Source organism: Chinchilla lanigera, unplaced genomic scaffold (genome assembly GCF_000276665.1).
Source record: "Chinchilla lanigera isolate Chin_1 unplaced genomic scaffold, ChiLan1.0 scaffold00036, whole genome shotgun sequence".
Lineage (NCBI taxonomy): Eukaryota > Metazoa > Chordata > Mammalia > Rodentia > Chinchillidae > Chinchilla > Chinchilla lanigera.
In genome coordinates, this window is record NW_004955437.1 from 6,383,323 (window position 1) to 6,397,556 (window position 14,234).

Genomic DNA, 14,234 nt, shown 5'->3' on the forward strand with positions numbered 1-14,234 from the left:
TGCGTATGGCTCCCAGCACCACATGCTGCCCTCTTCTCCCTTGATCACTGCCCCTTGGACCCTGTGGGGCGTGGGGCTGTCTCTGCACGGGTTGCTGGGCACACATCTGCTATACACAAGGATACGTGCTTATGATACTAGGTGGCGACCTCTCCGTCCTGGACCCGGACATCTTCCCTGCTGATCCCGGCTCCCAGCCCCACCACTCCTACGTGGTGAACATCAGGTGGGGTGAAAAAAGAGAGAGTAACAAGGGGGATGCTGGAAGTGGAGGGCAGGGAAAGTGAAGAGAGAAAACAAAGGGAACAGAACAAGGAGAGGACAGGAGTGCGTGAGAAAGACACAGAAGTGGGATATCACACCCAGTCCCGCTCTATTCCCGCCTCTGGAGCCCAGTGGCGGAGGCCAGGCTGCCCCGGGCTTCAGCCCCGCTGCCAGAAGCAGGATGAGGGAGGGGCGGGAGACAGCTGCATAAACAAACAGTCCGAAGCACAGAGCGGTCCTCCTCCATCTGCAGTGTGGTCGCCCGGGACGCAGGGGCACTGGGGGCTCCAGATCCCACCAGACAGCCTCCTGAGGCTCTGGGGAGCCATCCTGGCCTTTAACTCCCAGATGGCAGCTGGGAGACATTAACACTTGGACTCTAATTGGGATACAGCCTGCTTTTAAAATAAATAGGTATTTCCAACGCCCTCAGTGAGCCTTCCAGCCACAGTGCTTCCCTTTGAAGTGTGCAGATTACTTCAGGCTCAGGGGGCGGCGACCCTCCTGCCTGTTGCAGTGGATGCCAGTGCTGGTGTTGATGCTGAAGAAGCTCCCGGAAAGGAGTGGAGGGTTATTCAGACAGAGACTGGTGACTGGGAGCACACAGCCTCTCTCCAAGGGACCAGGCAGTGCCTGTCCCGACGGAATGAATCAGCCCAGGGGCAGAGAGGACGGGACACCCTCGCCCTGAAAGCCAGGGGCACGCTGGCCAGGCCGCGGGTAGAAACTGGCCTTGGAGCCGAGCAGCTTTTCACATCAGGGAGCCAGTGTCTTGCAGGTGAGAGAAGAGACCGGATGTTGGAGGGCCCAGGGGCAGCCCTCGGGGATGACTCTACCCCCAGTGACCTGCCCAGGTGAGTGTGGGGTCAGACCTGGAGGCCCCAAAGGCACCTGGTATGACTTCCCAGAGAAGGCGCATGGCACAGTGTCACCTGTGGATGTGTGCCATGCCCCTGCAAAGGAGAGCACACTCATCTGACCCCTTAGTCCCAGGGCGGGCAGTGTGGCTTGGGCTCTCATTGTCCTCTGAGTTACTGTTCCTGAAAGTGAATAACAAGCCCTCCTTTGCCTTCCAGGGCCTCCCTGGATCACCTTGAGGCCAGCACGTCTCTCATGTTCCCCGGCCCCTCCTCCTGCAAGCTGGGCCTGGTACTCACCTAGGGCTACCTGCTGCATGTGCCGCTGCGTGATGGCGTCCTTCAGGCGACCTGCCCAAGACAGAGGAAATTACCAGTGAGTTTCCAGCGGATGAGGGGGGGCAGACCTTGCCTTGGAAGCGCGTGGCCAGCTAAGGAGAAGGGGATCAAGGGAGTCACACACGGTAGTGCCCAGCGAGGCCCCTTCCATGGCCCAGCGTCCTGGAGAGTGCACGGTTCACCTTTGGGTTCTGTCACCTCGGGGTTCAAGAGTTCTGGGATCTTAGTTGCTCACTCGTCACCTTAGCCAGGACCCCACTCTCTTAAATAGTTTTTTCCCATTGTTATCAAAGATCGGGGAGGCAGGATATGGTCTTTTAATAACTCACAGGGTCACTGTGAAATCCACTTCTTTCTTGAAGCTATCTGAAACTGTGTTCAATGACAAAGGCAGTAGTTTTCATTGATAGTAATCTCAGCTGCTGATCATTTGGCATGAGATTTATTCCTGGTTGATGAATAAAGCTGTAGTGTGGAGTTCAAGGGAGAGGATGCTGAGATTGTGGGTGGTGTTTATTACAGCGCTTCCTCCATGAGAAACATTAGCAAAATGGAATATATTTGGCAAAGGGAGGGGGCATCAGAAGTCATGTCATGTGAGAAACATTTGAGGTGACCTGAGATACATAAACGGGGAAGGAAAGACCTGCAGGGAAGGGAGGTGCAGAGATGACGGCTGTCTTTGGATATCTGAATGGCTGGCGTTGTGTTCACAGTGTAGCCCAGGTCAGCCTTGAACTTGCAGTGACCCTCTTGCCTCAGCCTTCTGAGTGCTGGGACTATGGGCATGTGCCATCACATCTGGCTGAGAATAGATTTATTTTTGTCTTAGTCTGAGGGCAGAGGTCAAGCCAAGGAAGGCCGGCCGGGTCTCCGAGTGGGGCGGAAGCATCTTACTGCGGGCCCTGGCCCTGAGTAGATAAAATCCTCTCAAAGTGGCCTCAGTTTGGCAGGCAGCAACCCCCGCCCCCATGAGTGCTGTGCCGAAGCCACATGGCCGCGTGTAGGGCTGTCAGGGTGGGCTCTCGTGCCCAGGGAGGGCTAGGGATGCGGTCACCTCCAGGCTCCTTCGTCTCTAAGCTCTGTGGTTTTGCATGTGAGAGATGTGAAACCAAAGCCCTGGGTTTTACGGCTGGGACTCAGACATTTGTGGAAATGTCAGTGCTGTCTGCCCGCCTGTCCCATGTGGGGGGTGTGGGAATGTCAGAGCCTGGGAATGTCACCGGTCCTTTGCCTAATGCAGATCTTTCCTCTTGGAAGTACATTCTCCAGAGCTTGCTTGGAGGTTCTAGCAGGGGAGTGCAGCTACTCGTACACCCTTAACCTAGGAATGCTCCTCTGTCTCGGTGGTCGTCCTCTTCGACTGAGCACGCAGCTTCAGGAGGGATGCACATGGAGCGTCTAGGGAGGAAGGGGACACTCGCGTAGCCAGCCTGATCAGCCAAATGTACTCTGGTAATCAATGGGGTGACAGATATCACAGCCATCGCCCTCACATCCCGGAAGTACATTCTCAACCTCCAAGGCCAGGGCTGAACCGAGTGTCCCAAGGAGGAGGAGACCATGAAGCAGTCCCAGGAGACCCTGTCCTTCCTGCAAGCTCCAGGGCGTTAGGCCTGGGAGGGGTGGCGCAGGTCACTCAGGTTTCCCACCACTGCGGGACTTCCTTCTCCAGAAGGCAGTCGGCCTTTCCTCCCGACGTGTGTGCACCCGGGCTGTCCTGTAGATGGAGTCACCTAGAAGGAATTGCTGCTGTGACTTCTGGGTACCGAGCCTTCTCGGTCCTCAGGATCAGCATGGAAGAGGACCCTCCCTCGATGGCGGGTGGGCCCTTCACATGTTGGACGGTGCTCTCTCGGCCCAGGAGCCTTGTCTTCCACATGCCATTGGCTGCGGTGAGGCCTCCTGCTTCCCATGTGCCCCTCACCCCGATTTTGCACAGAGATGAAGCCAGGAGTTGGGTCTAAGTAACAGCTGCTCTCCGATTCTGAATGGGGCTGAGTGGGAGCTTCGGAGTGTGTCCAGAGGGAGTCGGGCAGGTAGGAGCTGGCTCAGTGGTCGTTACCCTGAGCCGGGAGCCAAGAGGACATGACCTGACCCCTGGGCCAGCCATGGTCACATGACCTCAGCTTTATGGTCCCCACCAGTGGCCTAGCACAGCTGGGAACGTAAGGTTCAGGCCAGGCTGAGACGCCAATCTGCATCAAGCGTGGCTGAATGGGATTTTCAAAAAGCACAGCTGGAGGTTTCCAGCCCGCCCATGGCCCTTCAACACCCTCCAAAGTCCCCGCCCTCCTCCTACTTAGAATTAGGTGCGACAATTGCTTCGGCCTAACTCTTGGCTTCCTCTCTATACATAAGCCCCTTCAGTGGGGATGCGTGGGAGGGAGGAGCGGAGCCGCCAGGCCCTCACCCTAGACGACACACTGTGGGAGGTCATGAAGGACGGAGGGCTGAGGCACGTTGGTGCCCTTCCTGTTTCTTCAGTGGGTACCAAGGGCCTGTTACACGCCTGGGAACTGTCTTCCTGAAGTGCCCGGACGGTGACCTCTCCCTTAGAGCACACACAGGGCGGAAGGAACCTGCCTGGACAACCGCGTCCCCACAGCCGGGCTCCCTGACCTCGTGCCTGGCCACGGCCTCCCTGCTACGGGCCTCCCAGTTTGGGCCTTACCCACGGTTAATGGCTTCCCTCGCCCTTGCTGGAAAGACTGTTCCCCAAACCCTCAGAAGCTTTTCTGAATGAGAGGTTTGAGGACTCTCCATAGCCCCTAGCTTGCTGATGACAATAAAGAGGATTTCGCCAGGACCGGGAGCTCTGTAAACTCCACAGATCTAAACCCTCTCGGAGCAGTGAGGCATCCGTGGGAGACGGAAGGCAGGTCTTTGTCGTGGTGCACACTGATAAAGGTAGTTTTACAGTGAAGTCAGAATGCTTAGTTTTGGCGAATTGACTAACATCTCCCACCATATGGCATTTTTTCCTTTTTTTGTGATATCCCCCAACAAGCTTCCAAAAATAGCCTTGTGCCTGATCCCTGATTGCATTTTCCGGCAGAGTTGTTCTTCAGCGAAGATAACAGTTTCTAATCTGCTGGATCTTGCAGCTCCACAGGTTTTGGCAGAGGACGGAGGTGAGGAGGGTTGCAGAACTCACTCAGCATGCGGCTTGCTGTCATTACCGCGGTGATAAATTTGCTGGTTTTGGCCTGGGTTTCTGGACACATCCCCATCCAGAGGTATGGAAAAGAGATGAAACGGAAATAGAGAACTCCCAGCCTGAGGCAGGAGACAGTCTGCGAGGAAAGCGGGGAGCCCAAACTGCGGGCAAAGGCCAGAGGAACGGGGGAAGAAGGAGGGCTCTGCCCGTAGGTAATTAGGAATTTTCCCCCTGGTACCTTACAACAACAGTGCATGCTAGGAACACCTTCTCCCCTTTTCAATCTAGTTGTGGATGGAGTGGGTGGCAGCCGGGGCAGTGGGGTCTCCTAGGAGCACCCCGGGGCAGATGTGTGGCCGTGACCACCAACCCGAGCAGGGCACATGCAGCGGGTGTGTGCAGGCGTATGGCTTCCTGTCACTGAGTAGTCTGCAGGTGTATTGCTAGGTGGAGGCAGAGCTGATCCCATGTATTGATAATCAGTTTTGGGGATACGACACTTTCTTTAAACTCCACACTGTTCTTCTGTGTGTGTGTGTCAGGATGAGATCGTGCACCAAAGGAGAGCCACTTGGCTGGCCCAGAGGAGAGCTTGCTACTGCAGTGTGTGTGTCACTACCAAGCAATACACACTTATCACTTGCCTACTGTACAGTAGGTTTTAAGTGCTGTGGAATATACTAACTGGCAGGAAGTTAGCACACCACCAGGAACAATTCCAGGATCAGCAAATAGGTGGCCTGCAAGATCTTTTTCTTGGTAATGGGAACCAAACTCATGACTGTGTGCTTGCCAGGCACGAGCTGTGCTGCTGAGCTAAATCCCTGGCCCCAAGCTCTTTGTTTTAAATGCTAGACCCATGGCTGACCTTGCTCTACCATCATGGTTAGTGTGTTAGTTTGCTGTGTTACTGTAATGAAACACCCAAGAAAGGCTGACTCGATAAAGGCAAGAGGTTCCTTTAGCTCACAGTTTTGGAGGCTGAAGGTCCGAACAGCATGGTGTAGCTTCTGGCAAGGGTCTCCTGGCTGCAACAGTGCGAGGGTGTGGGAAGGGGACATCACATTGCACAGCAGGAAGCTGAGAGAAGCCTGGGTCCCATATCCTTTCTGAGGGAGTGGCCTGAGGACCTAAGGACTTCCTGTTAGGTCCCACCTTTTAACATTTCCTGAAGACCAAGCCACTAATATGTGAGCTTTGAGGTATACATTTATACCGTATCTACCCACAACATCTGGTTTGCTTTTCTGCTGAGTCTGAGCTTAACTCTTCAACATGTACACCAGGCAGCTAGAACCAACCACTTGGAGTTGCCATTCAGTTATACTAGGAAATAATTACAAATGTAGAGGTAGCCAGGGGTGACTTCAGATGCCAGCTCTCCTACCTGTTAGGTGGGTGAGCTACTGAACTACTCAAAGCCTCAATGTCATCACTCGAAAATTGAGAATAATAATATAACCACAATAACATCTGCCTTACCAGGTCTCAAGATGCTTAGGAGGAGGCATCTGTGATATGCCACACAACTTTTCAGACACTGAAAGGATACCACATTATTAGGGTGACAGGCTGTGAAGGCCAAGCTGCTAACATCACTTTAATCGTAGGGGTTATGTTTAGAGGGGGGGAAGGTGGCTAGGAAACACAGCATTATCAGAGGTGGACTGAAGTAGCTTCAGGAGGAGCAGGGTGTTGGGGTGAGCGGTGGAGGAGCGTTCCAGCCAGAGAGCTGCTGGGGGCAGCAGGGCACAGCAGCCAGTCAGACACAGGTGGGACTGGGCCTGGTGGGAAAGCTAAGGGTCTGAGTGGTGTTTGTCCTGGATCCTGGGCTCCTAGGCAACTGCTAGGGGCCCTGGTTCCAGGTAAAATCTAGTTTTCCATTCAATGGTGCTACTTTAGTATCCCAGTGAACTGGAAATAAACATCAGTAGTAGAACTGAGCTGTGGAGAGAACTCGCAGACTATGTTTCCTGCCCGAGGGGCCTCCTCTTTGAAATGGGAGGTCTAGTTAGTGGTTCTGAATTCAGTGTTCATTTCAGCTGTGACGTAGGAAGTCAGCCTCTTTGTAGTACCACAGCGGATCTGTGATAACCAAAATGTTAGATCCCTAAAGGCTGTTTGTAAAAATAATGGGCCTGGAATAAATTAAGTGTGTAATCCATAGATGGATTTCCAACAAACAGGAGTATGTAAATCCTTCGAAAGCTCAAAATCAGACAATTCATCTTCTCCTTGCTAATATATATTTCATCAGGCTCTATTCAAACTCGTTTGTATAATGTGAAAATCTGTTGAGGCAGAAACCACCTCTTCTTACCAGCAGTGGTGGATAAAATAAGAAAGAGAATATCAAGAAGGCATTGCTGGCTTAGATTACAAGACATATTTTTGAAGTTTGGAAGCAGGACAGAAACTCAAAACAGTGAGTTGAGCCAAAGGCTTGAGTTTGCAAGGCTTCTTGGTTCCAGAAGCAGGAAGGTGACCCAAAGTGTACCGTGCGAATGTGGTAAGCACCAGACACATGGTCTGAAGCTGTGTGCATGTATGTGTGTGTGTGTGTGTGTGTGTGTGTGTGATGCACCCCTAATATGTGAGTGCAAGGGGAATGAGGAAGGGTGCTCCAGGTTCTGTTTGGGGCTATGAGGTCCCCCCTCAAGGAGGAGGAGAGACACAAACCCTGCTTCCCTCCAGTTGCTAAGCCAAGTGGCCTCTCTGATGCTATCATCAGATCGGTCATGTCCCCAGTAATACCATGGAGCAGTCTCTCCAAACTGTCTTCCTTAGCGATGGGCCTGGGTTGGAGGTTTAGAGATTCTGTCAGTCAGAGGGGAGTGAGCACAAAGGGAAAGACATAAGATGTGCTTCACTGAAAATGGGTCTGCTAACCAAAGTACCATAATATATGAGTAAATCTAGTGCTGAAAAAAAAGATAAGAAAGTCAACAGTTGGAACATGAATGAGTGACAATGAAAGCAATTTTCTTGACAGGTAGACAGAGACATTTATTGATGTAGACACATGGAAGACTGAGTTAATCTTACTCTTCAGTTTAGGCCACACTATCCTAATCAGCAAAACTTCTCCTGTAGGCCTGTGTGTGGTTAAGGCCCAGGCTCTTTGGAGCTCATATCTTACCACATTTTGCCCAGGGTTTAATGTTTACTCTGCTGGGTTTTGGTCTAAATCTTTCCTATCCCCCATATTCTCCCTTTTGGAATATGAATGTTTACCCTGTGCTGTCATATATTGGAATATTTAACTTCTTGATTTTTATAGGAGCTCACAGCTAGGAGTTTGCCTTGAGTCTCAGAGGAGACTTTGGACTTGGACTTCTCAGCAACACTGGAACGGTGAAGACTTTGGTAACTCTTAGAGATGGACTAAAAACATTTTGCATAATGAGATGGACATGAACCTTTTGGGGGCCAGGGGAGCAGAATGTTATAGTTTGGATCAAAAATATCCCCACAAAGTCTCCTGTGATTGGATCATGGAAGTGCTGTGTTTGTCAGCTGATTCATCAACTGTATTTATCAATAGCTGAACAGGAATTGGATGCTATTAGGATGTGGGTGGCGGGGGTACATTATTGGTGCCATGTTCTGGAAGGGTGTAGTTCTGTCCCTGACTGCTCCCTTCTGTCTCTGCTTCCTGGCTGCTATGGAATGAACAGCTGTTCTCTGCAAGGCCCTTTATTTTTTTTAACTTTTAATTTTTTGGGTTTTTCTCCGGTACCGGGAACCGAACTCACGACCTTGCGCTTGCCAGGCAGGCGCTTTTGCCGCTGAGCTAAATCCCCAGCCCCTGCAAGGCCCTTTAGCCTTGCTGTTTCTGCCACGGAGCTGGCTGACCATGGACTGAGCCCACTGACACGGGGAGCCAAGTAAACCTCTCGTCTGTTTTTCTTTTGTTTTGTCTTTTTTCCAGTACTGAGAATCAAACTCACAACCTCGCGCTTGCCAGGCAGGCGCTGTGCCGCTGAGCTAAATCCCCAGCCCCAACCTCTCACCTTTAAAGTTGCAGGTATCTGGCATTTTGTCCCAGAGAAGGGAAAGTGACTAATACACACATATACACAAAACACAGATTGTCCACATGAACATGCCATGCACACATGTGTGCAACACGTGTCATGTATAAACGCACATGTGTGATTTATATGATCATATATGTATACATGCATACATGTATATATGCATACATACATCTACGCATGTGTATGTACATATTTTTATCCCCAAGCCTCACGTCCTGTGCCCTTTTCCCATTCTCCTTCCAATAGGCAACCATTCTAATAGTTGGATGTCTAGCCTTTTATTGTATGTGTTTTTACAATTCATGTTAAAGTTTGCTCTGGATGTGTGTCTAGTTCCTAGTTCTTAACTGCTACATACATTCCACTGTGTACAGCATAATATTTTACTGTACTTCCTGACAGCTGAACAACCAAACTGCATCCTACTGCCACTAACACACAGTGCTGTGATGACCTTGAAGAAGTGGTCTTAGAGGCCCAGGAGGAATCTCCCACCGTGCCGCAGCAGACCCGCACACTTAATGCAAGTGCTGTTTCCCACAGTGCGTGTGACCGTCTGCGCCCTCAAGGCTGTGTGCTCTGCTGTAGCTACGTAGATTCACAATGGCCCAGTCTTCAATATTAAAAAGAAATATGAAACCATGCAGCAAATGGATATAAATATAATAAGAATGGAGAGTAAAGAAATTTTACAATGAAGAATAGTCACTGAAACAACAAAAACAATAGAGGGACTAAGGGAATAAACTGCAGACAAGACATATTCCAAGAGAATTCGTGAACTGGAAGACAGAAGGGAGATAGGAAGGGTAGCAAAGAAATCAAAGAGGTAAAGCTGGGAAGAGCAAGGGCAAGCCACAGAGGAGGGACTGAGGGGCTCTTCGTCTGTGTCACAGGGATCCGGGGAGAAGAGCACGGGACAATGGGAAAGAGCGATACTTGAAAAGACAGCCATTGAGATTTTCCAGAGCTGCAGAAAAACATGCACCCCTTCTGCTGAAAGCGCACTCTGAGTATTGAGCAGAATAAACAGAAATAAATCCGCTCCTGCATATATCACGGTGACCCTCCAGAGCCGCTATGAGCAGCTTCCAGCGGGCCTGCAGAGGAGCAGCCTAGACGACAGCTGACATCTCAAGGGCATCACCAGGAGGCAAGAGACAGTGGCGGGGTGACCGTCACTCTGCGTTTCCCTCAGCACTAACCCATCACTTGCAGGGGAGTGGGGGGCACGGTGAGGACCAAGGACACCTCGCAGCCAGACCCTCCCTCTCTGTGAACCCAGCTCAGGCCCTGCTCGGGGGCTGGGCACTTCCTGTGCAACCATGGCCTCGGTTTCCTCATCCAGAAAGAAACGGTATCTGTCTGTGAGGATCGAGTTAGGTCACAAGTGAAGCGCTTAAGAGAGAGCCCAGCTGCTGTCGTGGTGAGCAGGAGGAAAAATGAACACGGAGAAAGACAGGAGATGAAAGAAACAGCGCGGAACATAAAATACAAATATTCAACTACTGGCCACGAAGGACTCCGTGTGTGCGCGTGTGTAAGTAATCTAAAACTTTAAGCAATCGCAAGACGGAGATAAAGTGGTGGGGAGTTAAAACAAGCTGTGACCTTAGAGGTGGTTGGGAGGCGGATATGTTTGGAAAAACTAGAGACAAAGCGACAGTCACTTTTTAACTCTGGAAGAATAAAAGTACACGCAGTAGAAGACTAGAAAAGAGGGAGAGGATGGGTGTTGCCGGGAGGGAATGCCAATGCGATATGTTCTAATAATTCAGCAGGGCAGGAAAGGAGAAAAAGCAAAGAACTGGATGGGGGTACAAATAATCTATGGTTCAGACAAACGGTGGCTAGAACCTTACACGTCTGTGGTGTGTAATTCAGGAGTGTGTGCGTATGCGTCTGTGCACACGTACGTGATCAGACGAGCACGGAGAATATCAGAGACATCATGCAGGTTACTGAGAGTGGAGATGGGGCAGGGGATGATTGGGTAGGAGGGGTGGGAACCAAGCTAGACAAAAGAGGACACTGTGCCTTAGTAAGTGTGCATGACTCATGGTGTATGTATCTGAATATATTACTAGAAAGAAATTAAAGTTAAAAAACCCACTGCCATAGTCTCCTTGAGTGGAGACTGCGATGTTAGTACAGCGTACTGAAAACTGCGGTGTCATCGGTCAGGTGTGCTGACCGCAAGTATCCATCTCTCAACCTGAGGGACAGGGCTGGGGTGCAGAGGAGTGGCTCAGTCTCAGATCACAGGGCAGAGCTCTGCATTTCACTGCTGGTGTGATTCAGAAGGGGTAAGGGTAGACAGCAGAGGGAACGAGGACGGCAGCTTCCACTCAGGGACTTCCATTAGCCTGGGGTGGACGCTGAGGGGCTCTGAGAAGACTTTGGCCCTTTTTATAGTCAGGAAGACAGGCTCTTCCCAGGCTCATAGAAGAGAAAGATCCAGCTACGGACACAGAGTGGGAGACCAGGAGTGGACTAAAGGCTGGGAAGGTGGTTTCTTTTCTTTTCTTTTCTTTTCTTCTTTTTTCTTTTCTTTTTTTCTTTTTCTTTTCTTGTTTTGGCTTGTCTTGTCTTTCTTCTTTTCTTTTCCTTTTTTTTTTTTTTTTGAGACAGGGTCTCACTATGTATTTCAGGCTGGCTTTGCACTCATTATGTAGCCCAGGCTGGCCTCAAACTTGTGGCGATCCTCCTGCCTCAGCCACCCAAGTGCTGGGATTACAGACATGTGCCACCAGGCCTGGTCATTGCTTTGGTTTTTTGAGAGGGGGGCGGTCTTTCGTGTTGCCTGTGGTCTAGAATTCCTGGGCATGCTGTTTCCACCTCAGCCTTCCTAGCAGCTGGGACTATAGGTGGTGCCACCACACCCAGTTTGTGCAAATTTTTTGTTGTTGCTGTTTTTGTTTTTTTCCCATTTTTTCATCTCCTTCGCCTCCTCCCACTCCTCCATCTATCATGGGCACATGTTTTGAAGCCCTCTCATTCCAGAATGACATTTCAATTCTCCAGCGCTCAAGCTTCTGCTTCCAGTTAGCATGCTAACCATCATATTTGATAACATAATTAAGTCACAGAGAGAGGAAAAAAGTAGCTCGCTCTAAAAAAAAAATCAATACTTTCAGAAAAACATCATTGGAACTTTCCAATTTCCTCCCACGGGAATTTTCCAAGAGCTGCTCATCACCTTGGCCCTGTTGTACGGGGGAGGACGTGCCCGGTAATTGATGAGCTCTTCAGCTTGGGGATGCAAACGGCAGACAGCAGTCTGGGCTTCCAAGCCAGCTCCTTGCTTATCATCAGGATGGAACACCATGCTCACATTTGGGGGGATGCGCTCAGCTATAAAAAATGACCAAATTATACCATGTCTGGGAGACCCAATTTCTTTTCCTATGGGATACTCACCCAGGCTACCGAGTAATCATAATAATCACACAAGATTAGCATGTTCCGTCTGAAGCTCAGGCACTTGGCTATTGTATATGCTTAATTAAGCTAAAGAGCTTATTGATATCACTAGTTCGGTATGTGATCATATTCCACACACATATCCAGGGAATTAAGTAAGTAAGTAAATTTGTTAAAAGCTCAAATGAACGTGGAGATATAAGTAGGTTAGCAGAAGGAAACTTTTCAGCTCAGCGACCAGTATGAATTTTTAAATACTAAACATCTCAGGGAGCTCAGCGCTGGTGATTGTGTTGGAATCCATTCAAAAGAAGTTACTTGGGATGCTTGGAAGTTCTTATCTCTGCGAGGGAGGGACAGAGCCAGCTTCCAAGACCTGCCCTGGAGGAGTAGCTACAGATCCCAATCTTCCCCACTTGAAGCCTCGGCTCTGGTTGTCAGGGATGCTGTCTGGGCCGAGAGCAGGGCCTGAGCAGATGTGGCCTCTGACCTCATCCCTGTGTCCCCTGAGGTGGTGGGGGACGGTGTCGGGGTGCCTGAGAACACTCCGGCTCCTGCATTCCAGGCAGAGGGCAGGGTTCACTTACAGGGTATAAAATCAACCCACACTCTGCACTGTGACTCCGCAATACGTGTCATTTTTAAAGACGTGGATCAAAACATGGAAAGAGCTGGGTTTACATTGCTCTTTGGTGCAAATAATGCACTCTTTCACTCCAAGATAAAACTTTATTCTGTTCATTATTTTATATCAGCTAATGCTTAAAAACCCTCCACAAAACTCAGTGGGAAGAAGCACACTCCCATTCAGGCTTGAGGTTACTCAAACCTCCTGCTGGCCCGGGAAAGAACTGCCTTAGCTGGGGCAGGGTGCTTGTGCTGTGGGAATTGTCCTCATCCAGGGGTTGGGGCTTAGGAGAGACGCATCCGGGTGTTCGGAAGTGAGAGACAAAAGCGGATGGAGACCGGTACAGCCTCCAGATGCCAGCGTCACTTCCGTTTCTGCACACACGTTTCTTCCATATGACTGTTTAGTGTATCTTCAATCACCCGGCAGGGTGTTGGGGCTGGGGTCGGAATGCCGAGAGACCCCCTGGTGGCTGGCCCCGTGCACCTGAAGCGTGGTGAAGACTTTCAGCAGCAGGGGCAGGAAAGTGGCAGGAGAAACTGCCCAGGGAGCCCTGGGCCTTGGGCAGCGGGAAGGACATGGGCTTTGGGCCTGGGGGGATGGACACTGGCTGTGGGCACTAGCTGCTCTGTGACCCTGAGCTACTTACTCTTTTGCAGTCTCCCTTTTTTCATTGCAAACACCCAATTTAGCTGGGTGTGGTGGCACACGCCTATAATCCCAGCCCTCAGGAGGCTGAGGCAGGAGGATCGTTTCGAGTTCGAGGCCAGCCTGGGCTACAACGTGAGCTCAAGGCCAGCATGAACTGCATAGCGAGAACCTGTCTCAAAAAGACAAAAACAAAACAAAAACAAAAGCAAAAAAACCCACCCAACTTGCAGTGCTGCTGCAAGAATGCGATCAAATACAAATGCAGCACACAGCACAGTGAGTGCCTGGCACGGCATGGGTGCACAATGCCGGGCAGCAAGGCGGCGGCGGTGACAATTACCCTTACCCATTGCAGTTGTTTCTGAGGCCCTGATTGCCCCGATGGTGTGGAAACACGGTATGCTGTGTGCATTTCTCTCTTCTCTTCTATGAAGCACGTTTTGGGCAGAAATGCAGAGGTATCTGGGGCCCAGCAGACTTCACTCTGGTGCCTCTAGCCACTCTGGGAGGGGACAGTCACACGTCTCGGAATTGTCCAAATTGGGGCTGCACAAGGCAGAAGTGTGGCTTTCTGGTAGTCACTGACTGCAGCTCCAACTTTCAACACATGTAGTTTATATTTACTAAGCCTTGTGGCAGTTCCCGAAGTTCACCATGACGTTCATCAGTAGTGGGGCCCTGCATATTTCCTTATAATCAAATATGATTGATTTCTGTAGCTGGATGAAAATGATTTTTAAATAAGATGGCTTGAAATGCTGGTGGTAATGGTCCTGTTTTCAGAGACTACGATGATTCCTACTCTCATCCTGTTACTTGTCTTCCTCTTCCTATCTCCTCCCCCCTCCCCCCTCTCACTCCCCTCCCCCTTC

General features: G+C 50.5%; 1 protein-coding gene across 3 annotated transcripts in view; it reads right to left on the bottom strand.

Moving 5' to 3' along the window:
* Kif6 (kinesin family member 6) overlaps positions 1–14,234 on the bottom strand; it is a gene marked incomplete at its 5' end in the record, with an annotated part of 243,879 nt that overhangs the window by 30,005 nt on the left and 199,640 nt on the right. For all 3 annotated transcript variants that reach the window (XM_013517004.1, XM_013517005.1, XM_013517003.1), the window contains 1 exon segment: positions 1,422–1,472. In XM_013517004.1, coding sequence (XP_013372458.1) covers positions 1,422–1,472 — 51 coding nt within the window.